Source organism: Epargyreus clarus, unplaced genomic scaffold (genome assembly GCF_041222505.1).
Source record: "Epargyreus clarus isolate Ecla_fem2 unplaced genomic scaffold, WU_Ecla_fem_2.2 ptg000006l, whole genome shotgun sequence".
Classification (NCBI taxonomy): Eukaryota; Metazoa; Arthropoda; class Insecta; order Lepidoptera; family Hesperiidae; genus Epargyreus; species Epargyreus clarus.
The window spans coordinates 10,613,010-10,635,203 of record NW_027332214.1 but is presented as its reverse complement, the minus strand read 5'-3'; the positions used below and the strand labels follow the sequence as shown (position 1 = coordinate 10,635,203).

At 37.6% G+C, this 22,194-nt stretch overlaps 1 protein-coding gene across 3 annotated transcripts in view; it reads right to left on the bottom strand.

The window, feature by feature from the left end:
• Positions 1 to 1,332: 1,332 nt before the first annotated feature.
• Positions 1,333 to 22,194, bottom strand: part of LOC140742944 (serine/threonine-protein phosphatase 2A 56 kDa regulatory subunit gamma isoform) — an 85,325-nt gene continuing 64,463 nt past the window's right edge. For all 3 annotated transcript variants that reach the window (XM_073074030.1, XM_073074028.1, XM_073074027.1), the window contains 7 exons: positions 11,010 to 11,140; positions 8,281 to 8,398; positions 7,566 to 7,678; positions 6,806 to 6,968; positions 5,986 to 6,215; positions 5,144 to 5,351; positions 1,333 to 4,657 (listed from right to left, as the gene is read on the bottom strand). In XM_073074030.1, the coding sequence (XP_072930131.1) occupies positions 4,514 to 4,657; positions 5,144 to 5,351; positions 5,986 to 6,215; positions 6,806 to 6,968; positions 7,566 to 7,678; positions 8,281 to 8,398; positions 11,010 to 11,140 (1,107 nt within the window). In that variant the 3' untranslated portion in view covers positions 1,333 to 4,513. The remainder of the gene's footprint in view (positions 4,658 to 5,143; positions 5,352 to 5,985; positions 6,216 to 6,805; positions 6,969 to 7,565; positions 7,679 to 8,280; positions 8,399 to 11,009; positions 11,141 to 22,194) is intronic.

Below are 22,194 nucleotides of genomic sequence, written 5' to 3'. Positions count from 1 at the left end.
TGCAATCAACCCCAGATAGGATTAGGTATTCCTACCTGAGGTCGGCCACAGATGCGCCGGATATAAGTCTAACTATACATTCTCGAGTTAATACTAATAGACCGACACGCACGTACGAATGAAACCGTATATAATAACATGAACCCTGCTTACTCGAAACAAAACTATTATTTCAGTCGTGATTATAATAGAAACAGTAAATTTGTAGTGCCAAGCTAAACAATACTGGATTACAATTAAGGCGTAAATGGTGCCATATCAGTCAATTCTTAGTCATTACTATGGCGTAGTGATAACGCGATCAGAATAGCGCCGAAATACTTTTAAATACATAACGACTTCTTTCACAATGATCTGAAAAAAAAAGAGATAGTGGAGGTGCTTTTTTCGAGATAATATTGAACAAAGACATTGCTTTTATGTAAGAACTTCCGAATGGAACTATGGGCTCGAGTAGATATGCTTCTTTTAGTATCGGCGATCGACCATTTCGCAGCTTTTCTTTCGCTATATGGAGAGCCGCTACACCAAAACGGGCGTTTGAGTGCCGATAGCTTCGTTTGCACGCTCGATGCATCCAACTGAATGAAAAACGCAATGCAACATAATGCAGGCAGGTATCGAAAAAATCCATCGTGGCGGATTTTCTCGATACCGCACCCAACGGAACATATCGTCAAAACGTGAAACGTCGATACTAAAAGTACCTAGTCTGCTACAACCGTAAATGAAAAATGAATTACACGTATTTTTTAATAATAATTATAAATATATTCAACACATTTACTAAGACATTGTGAAAGAGGCCTTAAATGGAGATAGAATAACGAACTATTTGTGTATCAAAATTGCAAATAACTATTGTTAAGTAGGTATAACATGTTATATATTTCTACAGGGTTAAAATTGTTTATCTAATATAATTTATATAATAGTCCTATGAATTCTAACTTAAGTTAGGACCTTTATAGATAACAATTTGGGATTAATCTTAAGGGAATAATGTATTCACGTGCTCTATATACTTTGGACGTTAATTCACGCGAATTTAAAGATAATTAAAGACAATTAATTAAATTTTCATTTTCCAAAATAGTTTCCAAAAATTTTTATTTGTGTTAGAAACAAACGGAATGAAGTAATGTTTAAAGTTACTACTCCCATAGTGTAATAGAATTAATATTAGTAACCACACCATGACTTAGGTAGTTAGCGTTTAAATAGTTAAAATGGAATGATGTTTCTTATGAATACATAGACTAAGTAATTATATAGACTGCTAACAGGTAATTATGACGTTCAAAGACCATTTAATTATAAACAACAAAAAAATAAATTTGTTTCATTCTATTTTTTGATGCAATACATTAGTAAAGTAGTAAACACTTTTTCATTAAAAAATAAAAACAGAGAAACAAAAACCACTCCGAAAATAATTTTATTTCATATTTATGTTACGAGATTTGTAATTTATGTATGTAAGGACTTACTTTGGATTAGATCTTTTCGACTGATGTGTTACAGAAAGTATATCTATACAAATTACTTAGCCTTGGTATGAATATTTGCATTATACATATCTATATAAAAACAATACTCTAAATTAATCACATTTTTTATATTATCCGAAAATGTTTATGCCCTCTAGAATACTTTACGTTTCATTTAAATTTTAAGAGCTACGTTAGTAAAAGATTAATATATTTTTTAGGACAATAACAAGTAAGAAAATAAATACTGATATAAATTCATTTCAATATACGATGCTGAAAAATGTACTAGATTACTCACATATGTACAGAACTGATTAAGGATGAAAATAGATAAAAGTAGAAATTATGAGAAAAATAGAAAAAATCTTTAATTCGATTACTTCCCGTGTTCCACTTAGCGATTACATAGACCGTTCGTATATTATACATCTATATAATTGCGATCGTTGTGATTGTTAAGTGGAGTCCCACGGAATTACACAGATTATTTCTATGTAAATATTTTGTTCAGCTTTCGGCGAAGTTTAAATAAATGTACATAAAGCATTAGAGAGTACTTCTTCTTAACTTTAAATTTAGATGGACTTTCTATCGTGAACTTAAGAGATAAGATTTTATTTCGACATATAATACTCAACACCAAAAATATAGAATGACACTCACTAATTTAAAATAAAACGAGACGTTAATACCAGATTTGTGATTTCATGTACTTCGTGGTAGAGATTATAAGGACAGTAATATCAAAGAAAGTAAATCTATATAAATATGCAGGCACTATTCATTCATTCACGGTGGGTGATAATTTGTATGATTTTGTAACGAACATGAAATAATTTTAGAGATGTACCGGAGTTTTGATCCACCATCCGAGTGAAATAATAGATACTCTTAAATCGATTTTTAAACTAAAACTTCAGTAAATATACTTTAAAAAATCAATTGTGTCAAAGAGTGATACGATGTATAAAATGGAGAATTCATAAAAATATATTTTTTTAGTCACATAGATATTGATTTATGTATGAGCAGCAGATATCCGATCACTCATAGAGTACGAGCAAAAAGTAAATACAAATTGTAATACATTATATCACAATATTTATTTAATCAAATTATATTTCATTGGATCAGACAAATTACTATCATACTTCAACGGGTAGTTTTAGTATGTAGTGGATCAAAACTTCATTCGGTACACCAAACTAAAACTCTATTAACATCTACGGACGTATTACGTGGTAGACATGGATCAGCTATTATTTATATTTACCAATAGATGGCCGATAGCCATTCACAAGACACACACACAGATTCAGATACACATGTGTCATTGAATTATTTTGTAAATTTTCGATACTAGAACTAGCAACAACGGCAACAGTTACGTATAGACACGTGCACACACAAAACTTATAGAGACATACTCAATAGAGGTTGTATTCAGATATGGATTAAAAAAATAATATTACAACTAATAATTTCTAAGTGTCCTCATAGATTTTTTTTTGTCTGGTCCTATTACATACCTACCACGTACGGTAGCCGTAGATGTCAATAGAGCTATCTATTAATAAACTTGGATCTCGTACACTCCTGCACTAGCGTGAGGCGGTGCCGAGGGACTAACACTAACACAGGTTATTGTAGGCGACTGACACAGGTGAGTGTTTATATACATCTAACCACAATATTCATATAAAGTTTAACATATCTATGGCTTAGGGACGATTCGCATTGGATACTGTGGGGCGATAATGGATTTTATCAAATCATCAAAATTTTTAGGGTACTTTCATATTTGGGGAAACATGTAATTTACTAATATACAGTGTAATTTAATTTCATTGTGTATCTAACATTTCTAATGTATACATGTAAAGCATATCATGGTACACATGTACAAGTACATGTAGTACATGGTCATATGTACATGAACTACAAATCCAGGTATTTAAGATAGATCTTAAATATAATATTTAGAACATTCTATATAAATATATTTATGAATTTAGATATTATGGATAGAACAATATTTCTCGCACCACAGTATTCAATGCTATCAATACAACTAATAACGACATTTCCATAGTTAACCTTAACACTCGCAGACGTCCCGTAATATTAACGATTACCTTACAAAATGTTTACCAACACCTCACTGTACATAGTCTATATATTAGGAATATTTTTATAGTACAGGGCAATAGCTACAAACATTGCTAGGGTCGTCGGCCGACGCTCCTTCATCGCTCCCAAATAAAATATTACAAATAGAGTGTAGAGAATACATTACATTGCGTCGTCTAATCAGTGATTTGTTAAAAATGTACGTGTAGAAAATATTTGTCTGTCCGTTCATCAAGTTATATGTACTGATAAGTATATCATTACACATTTTTTGTCTCTAATCGACCGCACGTGTGCGTTGCGTCACGAGTGTGTTGTTTTTAGAGGACACATATTATCCATTTTGTTATATATTTTCTCTTTATCGTACAATCAGATTCAATCCATCAACCAGCGACAGACGTATGTCCCGTTCCAATTATTTCGTTAACATAGCGTTAAAATACGAGACTTACATCGCGGTCATCATATCTTCTATCCACCAGTGTATGTACAGAGAGCGGTGCGGCGCACGCGCGGGTGTCCATGGAGCATCTCCACGCGGATGTCCCGTGCAGGCGTTCTTACTCGGGCGATTCCATGGGGGTATCGTCGTAAGGATGTTTGCATGCGGGTGTCTCCATGATGGTGTCACCTTCCGGGTATTCCGGTGCAGGCGTCCTTTCTCGGTGCCCGTGCTCGCGCCTTGTGCGGGCGGTCCCACGCGGTCGGCCCCGCGCGTGAGGCCACAGGCGCGTGACGCCGTGCGTGTTACGCGCGTGCGTGCGTGCGACGCCGCGGTTCACTCGTGCGCGCGCGTGCGTGCGTACACCGCCGCGCATATCCCGCACGTGCGTGTGCGAGTCCCGTGCGTGCGCGTGCGTGCGAGTGCACGGGCGTGCGTGCGGGTGCTAGCAGCGGTCGGGGTGCGGGTGCGCGGGCAGCGCGGCATCGGCGCGCGCGTGCTCGCTTAGCGCCTTCACCGTGCTCGCGTCCGGCGGCAGCTCGGACTTCTTACGGAGGAGCGGCTTGCTCGCGTTGTAAGCGCCGCGGGCCTGTCAACAAATAAACTTTTTATTATGTTTTATGTTCATTATTGCATTTGGAAAATACGTTTCCATTTAATTTGTTGCATTAAGTAGAATTAAGAGTTATATTCCTATGTTCAGTCTTTTTGCTTTTTATTTTATTTTTGTCCCTTTAGTGTCATTCTCGAAGCACGTGGTCAGGCCTTGCATTGGCCGCACTGACTTTAGCGAAAACGTATAGATTAATACAATTTAAATCAGAGTTATTCTAAAAGTGTAGTGTTCGCGCCGTCGGCCGATCCACACTAACCCTATCGGCCGCACGAGCCGCACTGACTGCATAAGTTCCACTAAACCACATTGGCCCGCAGGCGCTGTTGCAAACCGTAGGAGCCGCACTGACTCGCCGGCCGCGGCACACGCGCCGCACTGGCCCCACGGGGCGGCGGCGGCGGGCGGCGGCAGCAGACCGTGCCAGGCGCAGTGACGTCACACTCTACACGTTACACTCACATCAGTGTTGTTCTCGAAGCGCGGCGCGGTGAGGTCGGGCGCGGGGTCGTGGTCGCCGGCCGCGGCACACGCGCCGCACTGGCCGCACTGGCCGCACGGGGCGGCGGCGGCGGGCGGCGGCAGCAGGCCGCGCGAGGCGGGGTTGGCGGCCGCGCGCGCCTCCAGCCGCTGCCAGAGCTCCTCGCGCTGCATTAGCCGCTCGCGCTCCCTGGTCACACAGTGATGGACGTTTAAACAAACATAATGTACAGGTCAAGTCAATTAGACAGGTCAATTAGATCGCAAGATAACAAACCATACTCATACCCATACTTTCTAAAGGTGTTAAAACCCTTTACGTGGCTCCGGTGGCATCACCGCCACACCTATTTCTGCCTAATAACAGCAGTATTAATGCAGCGCTGCTGTGTTCTGGTTTGAAGGGTGTGGTAAGGGAAACATACGTTTCCGAGATGTTCCAGCTTAATCCGCAGGATATGGGGTTGATTACAGATGTCCCTCGGTGGCAGTAGCCACTTACCATCAGGTGGACTGTAAGTTAGTCTGCACTCCTATGTTATATATTAAAAAAAAAACACTTAATGTACAATGCAAATAACTAGATCACTAGATAATAAAGTATACTATAGCATATCGCTATTAAAATGACGCAACATATAACATATCTTGAGTGAGTAATCATTGAAAATATTTCTTTCAAATGACGCTGTTAATAACAATTGCCAATTATTAAAATTTAGACTCTATTTATCATTTTACTTTGCGGCTTCCATAAAATTATAGCATCCTTCAGGGGAGCCCCCTGGCACCCCTACTTTCCCTACAACACAAACATAACTCACTTCTGTTTCTCTTGCTTGTACTGTTGCGTGCACTCGTCGAAGAGTTTCTGATTCATCTCCATGAAGAGTTTGAGGGCATTGTACACCAGCCCGTGGATGGTCTTGTTCCAGTGGCTCTTCGTGTTGCGGTACAGTGATGGGAACATTATCGGCAGGATGTGCGTCGCATTGTCCGATATCAGGGACATTATGTACTCATTGTTCCAGTAGTATAGCGCTCGTTCCGCCACCTACAACAATTTGACATCTATTAAGCAATTAATGACTTACGATTCCGATGATATTAAAATAAAATATATCATATTAAAATAAAATATATGTGGCGAGGATGTAAGAAGTCTGTCCGTCTGTTAACTAGATTATATCATACTAACGCTAGTCTTATTCTCTTCTGGTTTCAATAGTGCAGATTTAAGTAGAATATAATACGTGTAATAATAATTAATTTACATATAGTAATAAAATAAGAAGAAAAGATATAAGTTCTATGCCAACCCACTACAGCAGATGTAGAAACAAAAAAAAATGTACAGATAATAACCAACAAGTTTTAGCAGATATTAACGCACAATAATCACATCTAGTAGCATACGATCTACACACAAAAATTGAAGGATATTGAGAATAAGATATATAAGCTTTTAGAATTCTATGTGCTTCGACTCTGGCGGCACCACGGTCACACCTGTTTTTGTCTAATACCAGTAGTGTTGTGTATATCCATGGGCGGTTTTAGCCACTTGCAATCGGGTGGCCTGCATTTTCCTCTGCTGTTCCTATAGGAGTATATAATATATTATATATGAAAATATATACAAACCTGAAAGTGCGGACTTGAGACGCACTTGGCCAGTTGCCTGAACAGCGGGTCCATGATCTTCTGGAACTCGGCCGGCTCGATCACGTCGAGGATCTCCTCCATTTCGTTGAGGAACATCACCTCCTTAGGCGAGTGGGTCTTTGGCCAGTATTTTAGTAACGCCCTGTAAAATTCGTTACTTGAATTATATTATATCTATGGTTCCTTTAATATTAATGTAACCTATGTATAATAATTATAATAATTTTATAATTCCCAGCCTGTGATCTGTTTTTAACAATGACGTATGGACGGGCCATGATGTATTTAATTTTTTTTTTAATTCAAGAATTTTAATTTCAACAAAGTCTATAAATTAATAATTCCAAAAATAACTGTATGTAATTGTTCTATTAGAATGTCATGATCTCCAACCATAAGATATGAGGTCTATGTTAAGATTAGAAATATAATAATGTGGTACGCTAAAAATGTGGGAAGCAACTCATAGAAATTATTTTGTTAAGAATTGTAGAATAATTATTAAAAGAAAAGCCTGACTACTTATAAATAGTCTGTCACTCCTATAATTGAGACCAATACAACACCTTCAGGACATGCCGAAAAACACGCTCGAAAAACATTGTACTCCACAGTTGGGTAAAAAGTAAATTATATTGTATGATTGCTTTGAATACTTCATCTACCTATCTCATTTTTCTTACTGTATTTTATGTACAGTTTTTTAAGTATTTGGTTTTATTTAATATTTCAATCTTACCTTACTACGGGTTGTGTTAGCGACGGATCCTTCTCTAGGAACTGGACGACGCAGTACGCCAGCTGAGGGTGGTATACTGATAGGGACTTCACTTTGTGCAACGGTAGTAGTACCTGGAAACGATTTTACAATCGATTAACGAAATTTAGTTAGTTCAGAGTTTTTATTGAGAGAAATAGGCGCGGTGTAAAGAATTTGTCATTATGTATTTTTGTTATAGTTTCTTTTCATAATAGGAGTAGTAGACGAGCATGCAGTCCACCGGATGGTAAGTGGCTACTGCCGCCCATGAGCATCTGTAATCAACCCCAGATAGGATGAGATATTCCTACCTGAGGCCGGTCACAGATGCCCCGCTACCCATGAGGACTAAGCTGGAACGCCTCGGAAAAGTATGTATACTTTACCACATCACAGCACTTATGTTATTAGGCAGAAATAGGTGTGACGGTGGTGATGCCGGAGACGAACTACAGAGGGTTCTACCACCTTTAAATACTATACCATATTAAAAAAAAAACGCGTGCACATATATGTCTGACACATATGTATAGGATTCCGGGTTTGGTCTCCGGCTAGGCAAGAAGGATTTGGATTGGTGTTTCGTGTAGGTGTTTGTATGTGTTCTATGTTACACGATAAGACATTATCTTGACATTTAAAGTATTTTTCTTGAAGGTATTTATTACGATTAAGTAAATGATGCTCTACTAACCCTAAGCAAGAAGAGTTTGTGTTCCTCTTTCAGCGGCAGCGCGAACCCGTTGATAATGGAACCGAGGATCTCCAACAGCTCCGCGATGCCGTTGTGGTGTTCTGTTTCGTATATAAACCTGGAACAATAAAAATACACAAGATTTCAATTTATTCCAATGAAGTAGGGAAAAAGATTGTGATGACCACAAGTATTGTTTATAAGAATTATTTTAAACGAAAAAGCGCCGTGATGTCATCGAATGACCAGTCCAACCGTAAATATTGGCTGACCATATTAGAAAAACTTCTGACTTAATATTTTTTAGATATATATATTGCATTTCGTTGGAAATGTATGGAATTGTCGGTACCGGTTGACCTACATTCGAGACAACCAACGATACTAAAGATTGGCAATGCATCTGTGATATTCTCTCTAGAATTTCTCTCTATATGAATATGAAGTTGGTTGCAAATGTTCATGAGCAGCAGTAAGAAATTAGTGAAGTCACATACAGTACCCTTAGTATGAGATTTTACGTTTGTTCGAAAACGATCACAGTTTACGTTTTTGGACATACATCGCCCCCGTTGACTGTATCGGAATTAAAATTTCGCATTATCAGTTTTAAAAAACTTAATAGTCAATTGCAATTAAATTTAATTTCACAAATATAAATACAATGCATTCATTTTTACATTTTTAATTTAATTTTGATAGCGTTATTGTTCCGTTTTTGAAACTTATATACTGTGAATGTGATTTTTGTTCCGAGACGGTCTACCATGGCTCCTGTTGAGTGAGTTAATTGAGTGAGCGAATCCGTAAACGTTTTTTAGCAAACGTAAAAACTCATACTAAGGGTACATGAGTAGGTACTGTAAGCTCGTTTGCTACTTAAATCTCATATAAAATCTCGTTTACCACTTGCAATTTCATATTCATAGCGACATTAAATAGAGGTAAGGGATCGTAAAATAAAATTAAAAAACAAAAGAGAGTTGCGCTTTACAATTCCACCGTGCGAGGTCCTCCCTCCGCCTCCCCCGCATTGTACTTGAAGTACCCTCCTGAACATGACATTGCTCGATGGCTCAGTAATTGTTCTTTTGCAAGGCGCATATTCAATCTAACATCCTATTACGGGAGGAAAACAACCTCATACTGTAGAGCAGGGGTTGGGTAATTCTTTTAGTGGTGTTTTTTTGCTACAAATATGAGTTTTTATTTTTTTTAGCGAATCGCAGACGAAGCGATTCTGTCACAGAGCGAAAAATAGAAGTTGATTTTTGCTCATTTTATAGATGTGGGAAATATTGCTACAGTAGCGAATGAAATGAGGAAAATTGTTTCGGCTTAAAATGTTTGTGTGAGTTACCTAGACTTTGAGGTTTTTCAGACACAGAATAATTGCGATCAGATACATCGAAAATTCACCTAACGCTCTGTTAAGTCAGAAATAGGTACATCAGTGCTGTTGCCGAATGTCGATACGTCACGCCGTCACGGTGGTAACGTACGTCAGACTTTTAGCACTTTAATTTTTTTTATCACTTTTACAGTAATCGCCTTTAGTGCGACAGCAGCTTCAAAATTCACAAAAAAAAAAAACAACTTGAAAATGCATGTTGGCGGAACCGCGTTCGTAACACGTGACACTTGTAAGAAGTTGTGAGGTGCCATTGATATAGAGGATATACTACTACAAAAACTCAAACCGGACATCTTAAAGTTGCTGTCGTCACACGACGCCATGATAGGATACGAAAAAACGTCTAATTTTGTTGCCCAATATAACCGGACTTTGAAACAAAATGAATTAAATGTTTTTAAATAGTTATTTCAAATTTCGGATTATAGCATTGATAAATGTTGCAACAATGTTAAAACCAAATATACCTACCGTAACTGAGGTAGGTACATATTAAAAAAACTAACAATAAAGAATAATATATATAAGTACAAACAAAATCAAAGTAGGTACATTTTTAAAACAACTTGCACATTTTGCTTCTCACCACGATTTATTACGAGTATTATAAGTTCCAATGGTTAATTTTATTCCAACTCAAACGTTTTTGTAGAGCAAAACATTCGACAGACCCCTAAATAAAATCGCTATTGTGGGATCGTCATTATCGATCACTTTTCTCGACCGACGGTTTTTCTTCCCCATTGTTGTATGATATAATTCATGAGAAAACCGTTTTTGTCCACAAATATCTACATAATTATAATCGTAATTGCTTACTCGTTCGCTTGAGACGAATGTCTTTTTATTTTATATTGTTTTAGTAAGTGGCTTTATTTGTCTTTGGAACATGTTTGAGATGAGTGCATTATTTATAACCGATCTGTCGAAATTTGACAGGGCCTAGTAGGAATGTCAAATATCGATCATTGATAGGCAAACATTGAATAGATCGATTATTAATAACAGGCGTTATTGATGTAAATAAGTGAGTTAGGTTAGGTTAGGTTAGCTGGTACCTGGGATTAGTATTAAAACTTAAGACATCTTATTTCTCTATCTACCACTCCATTCAAATTGGAACACAACAATTTTATATTATTGATAGAATTGTACCATACGAACAAAGAAAACATATGGCCCTACTGTCTTTATAGAAACTTCAGAAAAATAAACCCACATACACACACACACACACACACAGCCACACGCACGTATGTAGGTACCTATATTTATACATACAAGTAAGCTTAAGTAATTAAAATCTCCAACTCACCTATAGAATACGTTATTAATCTGCTTCCGTATATAGGCGCGCAGTACTAAGAATTTCCCGTATATCCTGTGTAGAGTCGTCTTGAGGAAGTCGCGCTCGCGCGGGTCTTCCGTGTCGAACAGCTCCAGCAACTGTGGATGAAAATCTGAAGTTATCTTTCAAGTTATATTGTGAATAGTAACAACTTAGGAGTCAGTATTTCCGCCTCCGAAAGTTTGACTGTCCGAAAATAATCGAAGTTTTATCAAATTATTGTATTATCAATAGACCTCTGCCCGCGAGCAGAATCGTAGGTGAGAAGCTAACACCGCAAACTAACCTAATGAAACATATACTCGTATTTTTAGATCAATTACGATGAGACATGACAAACAACATGGATTACCGGATTACCTGTATCCACACATCTATCCAGGTACCTACACAATCCACGTTGACGTCGGCCTGCAGTGCTGTAGGCTTCGCTCTCATTATGAGTGATGCGCAGTCTGCGGCTAATCAGGAAACGGATAGTTAAACATGCGTGCCTCACGAGGCCGTCGAGTGGCGTTCACTTACGTGGGGTTAGTTGAGTGTTGTGTGCCACTTGTACTCACACCTACCCCGTCTTCATACTCGGAAAGTCTAAGATGATGTTTGCCAGATAACAGGGGCGGCAGTCTCGACATTCGTAACGAATCTGACGTTAACTATCGATCGCTAAATCTTAACGAAAAATATCGCTTGCAGAAATCTTCTTTACGACAAATGCAAGTCTCGACTACTCAAATTCCACGCAAAGTCGGTACTTGAAACGTCGGTACGATAGCGAAATCCGTATTCATAGCAGTGACAATTTATATCAAGAAATGTTACAACTTAAAAAATGTAAGGCAGAATTGGTGAAGTTAATTTAATAAAACTAAATAATTAATTTTGGCAATTACTAAAAAAGTATGTGAAATATTCTAAGTAAATATGTTTTTATAAATCTGATTCATTTTAGTGATATAGTTTTAATATATCTAGAATTGTAATAAAATCAGTGGACATTATAATGTATATTACTGCAACACTAGCCAATTTGACGTTTGCTATGTGAATCTGTGTGAAAGGTTATGGAGACAATGTCAACATTGTAAACTGATTATAAACTGAACCACTTTTTTTGTTGGCAGTCTTTAAGTAAAGTCGTGGTAAAGTAAAATGGGTGCGCCGACGGCAACAGTGTTGCAACGGCCGGGGTGTTCGCTAATGACATCTACGTGGAATTCCAAAAAGTAAGTAGAAAGTACTTTTTATAATATTAATCCCTTAATATAGTTAAAATTTTGTATGTGATTACCTAAAGTTTGTCAACTATCAACAGGCGGAGCCCTCCAACATGTACGCTGAAGCAGATAAGGAGCAAGCAGAAGCCACAATGCTTTTGGCAGAGGCAATGAATAAAATGGGGATGTCTCAAAAATAAGATGGTTAAGAAGAAAAACAATAATGTTTTTTTATTGTGTCCATATTTTGAGAATAAACATATATTATGCTCAAGAAAATTTGTTGATTTTTATAGGTGTCATCACCCAAGACTCTAAGGGTACCCCTTATCAGCACTTAATATATTATAAATGAATCAATGAATACAGTACAAATATTCTTTATTGTAAATCAAAAGAACATGATAGCCTCAGAAACACAACTTCATCCAAATTTTATTCATTACGTCGATTTCTCATGATACGTCGCCGCTTTACCGTTTTGCGAAGATGCTCAAGCTCAAAAATATTATAAGCTAAATACGCCTAAGTTAAATATGACTTTTTTTGGAAATAATTGTAGTTAAAATACCTTACCGATCGTAACGATCACTTATCGGGCTGTCAAATTTACACGATAAATGTTTTGCGAATATCGTAAAGTTGACAAATGGATTCGATATGATTGCGATGACAGTCGGTAGTTTTCATAGTCGAGACTACCAAAAATCGTTAAATTACGATCGGTAAGACTTATCAACCGAATTTGTGATTATTAAAACCTGAACACTGTAAGTACTGGCCTACCCTACTTAAGGTCGGCCACAGATGCACGGCTACCCCTGAGGACTAAGCTGGAATGCTTCGGAAAAGTATGTTTCTACAAACCACACTTTTCAAACCACAAAACAGCAGCGCTGACCACTGCTGTTTTTAACAGCAGCGCTGACCACTGCTGTTTTTAACAGCAGCGCTGACCACTGCTGTTTTTAGGCAGAAATAAGCGTGGCGAGTGTAGACTGCAAGCTTGTTTGTTATTTAAATTTACAAAAAATTGTAAAATAGTCCTATAAAAAGTGAATTCATGTAAATAAACCCAGTCACAGAAGAGGTTTTCTGTTACGTGGGGTAGGTTCTATAAGCCGCCTTAATGCCGTGTAATGCTTTGTAATTGAAGGTCGTACATGGTGTTAAAATGTAATTAGGAGTCGCGTAGTAATTTCTGCTTAATAACAGCAGTGTTAAGCGCTTTTGTGTTCTGGTTTGAAGGGTGTGGTAAAGGTGACAACTTTTCCTTAGGCGTTCCAGCTTATTCCTCAGGTAACGGTGCATCTGTGGCCGATCTCAGGTAGGAATATCTAATCCTAACTGGGGTTAATTACATATGTTCATGAGCGGCAGTAGCCACTTGGACTAGGACTGCATGCTCGTCTGCTACTCTTACATTACAAAAATAAATATTTTTCAAAAAACTAAAAAACAAGTTTTTATCTTAAAATCAATTAAAAAGTAGCAAATAATTTTCAATCTAGGAATCAATTAAGGAACAGTAAATAGTATAATTGTTTTCTAAGTAAATTATTTTCTACATTTAAGTTGATTTTATCATAAAAGCGTGTTTTTTAGTTTTTTGAACTACCTATATTCATTTTATTAATTTTTGCTATTTGTTGTTATAGCGACCATCATTATGCATCGTCTGTAAAAAATCAAGTGTCTATCTATAACGGTTTAAGAGATAGAGCCCTGTGACGCACGAACAGACAGCAGAGTTTACCCTTTGAGTTCGGAATCCTAAAAATCATTCTACGAGAGGGCATTATACATATGTTTCAGAACATTTGAGCTATAGGGAAATACCATTATCATTATACTAAAAATCACGCTATGACAGTTATTGAAACTAAAAAGTAATAATTGTTGCAATCTAGTAATTTTGCGATGAACTTTCTCTAAGGCGCTCGAACAATCTCGCCTCGAAAATCGTTAATCCTCAGGATTTGATAAGGACAATGGTACAAAAATATTAAAATCGTGTATTGTCATCAGTTTTTGATAATTTTTCAAAATTTTGAATTAAACTGAACGTTCAAAGTGGATAGAAATCGGGTTCAAAAATTCCGTTACTCTGTTACGTAGGTACATACTTACATACATACATACAACCCAAGCTAATAAAAGCGTGTTAAAAATAGTCCCTCCAATGTACTCTCTATGGTAACAAAAGATAACGTTTATTGTTTTACTTCCACCAACAGTGCAAGCGTGCAAAAATAACACTAAAGTAGAATTAAAGTAAACTCTATTTAAAGTCTGAACACAGTTCCCCGAGCGAAGGAAAAACAGAAACTCGGGCAACACCGCGCTACTCAGTGGAGGACGTGAAATTGCATTATTCTCCTACTCGGGGCCCGTGGCTCGTGGTTCGTGTTAACAAATTGACGTAAACATTTTCATTCGACCCTTTGATTCGCTTTGTTTTCCTTACGGTGCTTAACAATATGGTCTACAGTGTTTTATTGTATGACTGATGCGCAGCCAATCGGAAAATAAAAATTGATGACTTTTAGGTGCATAAAACTCCGTGCGACGACCCGCGTGGAGCCACACGGTGGGTTTAAGGTACGATTCGCGGTTCTGAGTTTACAAAAGGTAACGTATATTGTTTTACAATCACCAACAGTGGAAACGTGCAAAAATAAAGTGAAATCTATTTAAAGTCTGAACACAGTTCCCCGAGCGAAGGAAAAACAGACACTCGGGCAATATCGCGCTACTCAGTGGAGGGCGTGAAATTGCATTATTCTCCTACTCGGGTCTCGTGGTTCGTGTTAACAAATTGATGTAAGTACATATTTTAACTCGATCCCTTGGGTCTCTTTGTGTTCCTCTCGGTAGTTAACAATATGCTTTGTGGTGTTTCATTCTACGACTGATGAGGAGCCAATAGATAGAAGAGAAACAATAAATGATACATTTAGGAGAGAATTGATCAGAGTAATGAAAAGACCACAATAATATAACAGTCAGTCGACCACGAGGGTGGTAGAGTTCTACGTACCTGAATGGAGGACTACAGTTGGAAGCAATTTTCTATTTTGAATGATGCCTTCCTAAAGAGATGTTATTATAGCTACCTATTGGTTATTATTTTTTATTTTTCAGGTTCATTTACAAAAATACTTACTTAAAGCGACACAAATTACGAAAGCAATATAATAATACACTTAGTATTAGCCCTGTACTCATCGTTGGGAAGAAATACTTCATTTTTATTCGCTCCTTCGTCGAACGTTATCTGTAGAAACAGTAACCCTGTAGAAACAATGTATTCACATTCCTACAATTGTTACGAAAAATCAAACCGGCTAATAAAATACACGTTGCCGTCTTTTCGATCAGTATGAGCAAACAGGTGTAATTGTATTATTCCCCACTGGCTCTCCGCATTCAATAGTTCACGAAGGTACGAGTTATTTTCCGAATGAAAACGACAAACACGAACTACGAACATAACTAAATAACGGAGTATTGTTTCACGGATTGAAATTGTCTTATTTCCCCAGTCGCTCTTCGCAACGCATTGCAATAATACGCCATGTACAAATATTTATTCATATATTGCAATACTAACAATATTCAATATTTTATAAGGTAGACCATAGTAGTAGAATACTTAAGGGCCTTTTTCATACCACGCGTGTTATTGCCCGCGCGTGTTGCAGTGTGGTGCAAAAGGCGCACTTAATGCTAAATGATTCGCACGCGTGCAACTCGCATCGTATAGTTTTATGAATACTTTTCCTGTAAAAAAAATCTGTTATTTCCACAGCCACACGCGTGTGGGAGGGCGTGAGACAGTAGTAATTTAAATCACGCATGCGAGTGAGGCAAGCACGCGGTCATAAACCCGCGTGACAAGAAAACTAATACCTACTAAGTAACAAGAAGTCTTATAATAAATAAATAAAGTGTCATTGCAAAATCGTCAAAACCATTCCTATGCCGAAAAACACAGGGACAGATAATACCAAGCCAAACTTAGTATTTTGGGGCATGAACATTCTATCAAATTTAGGTAGGACCCCTGTCCTATATAAGGTCGTACGTAGATGTCCATGACCGGTAATGACATTAACATTACGTGAACCACATACTCATTTGCCATTTGTCGTATGCTTTACTATATTTCATTGTTTTTCGAGCGGTTGACAACTTATTTTGTAAGGCGTGAAATTATATTATTCCAAACAAAGTTTTCTTTAAGTAAGTTATGTAAAGGTGTTTTTCTAAGTTGGAACAATGTCCGTTTGTATTACTGTCTGCTGTTAACAATGTTTATACTTTAGCGGGTGAATGCTTTGTCAATAGACTATTATATTACTTTGTGCATACATAATTTGCTAATTGACACTTTGACGTGTTCATGTTTAAATATGTACATTATTTTATTACGATTGACATAAATTATGAATGTCAAATATGACAGCACTAAAAAAAAAACTAGTAAAAGGTGTGTACATATTTTGTAATTGGACTGTGTCAGTACCACTGATACACCTATTTTTGACCTTTAATTTCAATATTATGCACTGCCGTGTTTTGGTTTGAAGAGTGTGATAAGAGACACACGCTAAGTTCAAATTTACTCCACTGAATAACAAGTTGCCGACATCTGTTGCCGACCTCATGTAAGAATCTATTAAGGTTTATTACAAATACCCATGAGCGGCGGTAGCCACTAACCATCAGGTGGACTACATGTTCTTAAGCTACTTCCATATCATAATAAAATATAAAATGTTTAAAAAGTCAAAATATAAACACCCCGTCTACTCCATTTGAAATATTATTTAGTGCGAATCAATCCCTTTACCCAATCCCTATATCCCAACGAACACAAACGTGAACACCGCCACCCTCTGACCGGAGTCCACCCACGGCAAACAGATATAAGACATAAATCCAGCTGCGGCTCCTTCGATCGCACGCGGTCAAGGGCGAGGGCGACGTGCAAACGAACGTATACCATTCCGGATATCGAGCGTAAATACTTTATGTGTAGCCGACCATGTGTCTACAACACGTATGTAACGTATGAAATGTTAATGTGTGTGTTTAGACATAAGACGCTTTGTACAGACGTAGCGCTGCGCTAGGATTATTTTTATTGGGGATGCCATGGATACACACAAAGAAAGGTGTCTGTACTCACATGTAGACAACGTACGGAAACCTGAATACGTAATTAAGGTGTCTGGGTGGCTGTGTGTTCGATATAAGACGCTTCACTCTACAGTCATAGCCATACTCTACATTGCACTTTTCTGTGGGAGGCAATGAAATCACAAACATCCAGGTACGGAATAGAATTAAAAAATTCATCATTTAGATGTCTAGCTAACTGGAAAAGGATTTCGACACCTTGTGTATCAGACCGGTGCACTCTCCGCTACCCAGGTTGTCAATATATCACAACCAAATTCTTGAAGGCCACGCGTGAGGCATATAAATTGATAGATTAACACTATGACATTGTAATTTCCACATCAATAAACAACATTACCGCTCTCTACATAAGTAGCAACAGAAGTGAAGTAAGTGATAAACACAAAGAATTTTTATACGTATCATTGTACATGTCATGCACACAAATTCGCCATAACTTAGCTATCCCTTCAATGTACCGCAGTGTTTAATTCTTGATTTTATCAATAATCTTACATATAAAATTCTCGTGTCACAATGTTAGTTACCGTACTCCTCCGAAACGGCTTTACCGATTTTCACCAAATTTTATGTGCATATTCAGTAGGTCTGAGAATTGGCTACTATCTATTTTTCATACCCCTAAGCTAGTAAAAAAATGTTAAGGGTGAAAAAGACTTATCAGGTTGTTCACCCTAAACATTTTTTTATTTATATGGCAACACAACGTTTGCCGGGTCAGCTAGTATTTATGTAAGTATCCGACAAAGAAAGGATATTGAATTGCGTCTTTAGTTCCTAAGTTACCACATAGTTAGTAAGTTAGCACTTTGAGAAATACCTAAGAGAAATAGCAGAAGCTACGAGATAACAACGTTACTGGAACATCATGACTGGAATACGGTGCGAGTTGCAACATTATCTCTGTAGCTTTCCAAGTAAGGACGGCATCACACATTTGCCAATGTAATAGGAACTTTCGTATCGTATATTTTGCAGTATTTTAATTACATTTATGCCTTTTTTAATGTTACTAGAGGCATATTGGCTAGAATACGGTGCGAGTTGCAACATTATCTCTATAGCTTTCCAAGTAAAGACAGTATCACACGCTTGCCACAGTAATAAGAACTTTCGTTTCGTATATTTTGCAGTACCTATGTTCGTTACATTTATGTTATTTTTAAATGTCATGATATGACTGGAATACGGTACGAGCTGCAATATTATCTGTATAGATTTACGAGTAAGGGCGGCATCACACTCCTCCCAATGAGAACCTTTCGAATCGTACATTTGTCGTATTGTCGTTGTACATGAACATTTTCTTCAAGACACTTTATTTACAGTAAGTTTACATTAACCCATTAGTGATCCAGTGCTCCAATCTTATGATAATCAAATAACTTTTATCGCGTATCGACTATAACAGCTTTTTCTATTTACCGACATGGAATCAATCTATGGCAAACGGCCCGCGGGCCACATGCACCTGTCTAGGTTCAGGATCAAGTATGAATAAAGCCTTTTCTTTCGTCTACGTATTTTGCGAAGACCCATCCACGGCTTGCGATTTTTGACTCTGCTTTCAAAAGGTTGCCCATCCAAGATCTCAGGTGTGTCCGCACCCTTAATGAACCTACCCCTATCGATTTTACAGGCGATCGGCGACAAGCGCGACGGAGCGTGTATCGGTCTGTGGGCGTGTTGGCTCTCTGTCATTCGGAGGCGCACCGCTTCGATATTTGCGAACGTAAATTAGCATTCAATTTGCCTTGAGCTATTTATAGGGTGGCGGTCTTGCGAAATTTTAGGGGATGTACGGTGCTAATGTTCAGTGGTTTCTACCCTTCTTGCTCTTACTTTAAGGGTATTACAAAATTTATTAATGGATTGGATGAACCATGTTATATATTGAAGATATTAAATTTTGAATAATGCTTGTCAGTTTATTTCAGATTTTTCAGTGTATTTATTTTAGTGACAAATCGGCTGTAGATGAAGTTTCATTGTTTTGTGAGTGATAATACACAAAAACCGACAGATAAAAGTTGATACCACAATGATGACTAAAAAAGCTGAAATATGATAATTTTAGGTATATGATAGAATATAACACGTTACGATATACCCATTTTACCTTTATTCATAAACGAAAACAAAACTTAAAACTGAACTTCTTCTATTTACTTTCTTTTTAAATAGCTCTGCACGTAATAACGTCTTTTTTACAAATAATTATTTCTTTCTTTCTTTCCTTCTCAAATATCGTCAGTTTCTATTACAAGTAATTATATTTTTACCATACTATACTATAACACGAACGTTGACCAAGCCCAAGTTTGTTTATAGGTACGAGGGCCGTGATTTATGGACGATACAGCGCCACTTTTCGTACACCTGAAGCATTTTTACTTATTACTATGATAACAAAGATTGAAATGTGTACACATTGAAGCCACGTGGTATCTGGTACACGCTATGTAGGTTTGAGTTAACGTTGGAAGTTTGTTTCGTGACTATTTAGGGTTTTGCAACATTTTTGTGCAAGGAACTGAAAATTTGGGCCTAATTTTATAAGTACTGTTAAGTCAATAAAAATCTATTATTATATTTAAATCTTGAATTAATATTACTCATTCGATATAATAATTGAAATACTAATTTAATCAATAGTTTACACAGATTCTAATTGTTGTTCTTATCGTTATGAAGATGGCGTTGTAACATTAAACTCACTTCCTACTAACTAGATGGCAGCACAGGTCGAAGGTGGGGTTGTTATCCGTCTTGGTAATAGGAAGGGAGATGGAAAATTATAAAAGCAGGTGCCTTAGGTTAAGACGGGTCTTTTGTTATTCGCCCGTGGTACTAATAAGTAAAGTACAAGGAATTACGTGGTGTTCTTATTTCTAAAAATACCCTCTAACAATTCAGAAGTGACCGTTATTACCGTGTCGTTTTTTTTCGCGATTTCGGTGTTCCACGCCTACAAAATGAATCGGCGGCGCGTACGCCGTCTTGCTGTATCGAGTGATGATGAAGAGGAGCAGCCTCCTTTAGCCTCGAAAAAACCACGGAAGCCTCGAAGTAAGCGACGACCGAACAACAACGAACGAATCGACCGACTAGAACAACTACTCGAGCAGTTCGTCCAGCAAGGAAGCACGTCAACGCAACAATCAAATAGTCCGAGAGCTGATGCTTTACAAGGAGGAAACGCACAGGAGCGGGCTGTTACTGCAGGTGAGATTATACACAATAATAATAACAATTTGACTACTGTGGCGAATACACCGCAGTTAGCACCTGCTATCAACAGCGCGCTTCCAACGCCAGCTTCATCATTGATTGGCGATGTAGCCACGTGCATACTACCTACTGCCGCCTTGAATGCTCGTAATGGTGCGAGTCATCCACTAGAGTCACAACCTTGTGTTGAACCAGTTACCACACAACAAATGAATGCTAGTACATTTTTACAAAAACCAATTAATTGCACAAATAACTCGAGAATCATCGGTAAACCAGATAATTTGCCAAAATTTGATGGAAATTCTAATACCTTGTCTGTCAACGCATGGGTCCATCGTCTGGAGTCTCTGGCGAAGATCTACGACTGGGATGAAAAGACGCTGATCTACCACATGACCGGCAACCTGGAAGGCAACGCGCTCCTTTGGTTTGGACATCAACAAGACATCGACATTTCGTGGGAAGAATGGAAGAAGCGGCTTACCGACTACTTTCCTGCCAGCCGAGGACTTGCTGCCAAACTGCACGACTTCGTCACCACCAACAAACGTCGGGACGAGAAGGTACTTGATTTTTACTATAAAAAGTTATCTCTTGGAAAATCTTGTGAGCTCAATGACAGCATGATATGTGATGTAATAATTTATACATTAGGCGATCCTTTGTTAAGGGCAGGGGCCCGTGGTTCAGGTTGTAGGGACACGCGTTCACTACTAAATTACTTAATAGACGCATCAAATGATATCAGCCCTTTTAAAACAAGTGATACTTTTGGTAGGGATTCTATTAGGTCAAAGTGTTTTATATGTGGCCGAAGAGGTCATGTTTCTTTCCAGTGTAGGGATAATTTACGTTGTGATGTTTGTAATAAGATGGGACATAAAACTGAGGATTGTAGGTTTTCAAAAAACTGTTCACATTGTAACAAAACCGGTCATAGCCGCGATGAGTGTTATAGTCTTAAAAACGACTCAAGACGTGAAATGTCGGGATCTAAATCTAATAATAATTCCGTTCATAATGATAATCGTGATAAAAAAAACAATAAATTATTTAATATTCATCCTGTAGATGACGGTGATCGAAAATATCACAAGGTTGCTATTGCAAATGGTACTAACTTAACTGCGTACATTGATTTGGGTAGCGCGTGTAATACTATTACAATATCCGCAGCAAATAGGATTAACTTGCTATACAAAAATAAATGTAACACAAGTATTAAGGGTTATGGTGGTCAAATTATCACACCAGAGGGTGAAGCTTCCCTTCAGTTATGTATTGATGGTGTTTGTGTCACTACTTCCGTTCTTGTCGTGAAAGATAATTTACAAGATACCGATATGATAGTAGGCCGCGCTTTTAGTGAATTACCTGGCATACATTTAATGAAGACATCTGACGAATTAACCTTTTCAAGAAGTAACGACAACGATATTGTTAACACAGAATTGCCATTCGCGGGTAGTCGTGAAACTACATTATCTAAAATT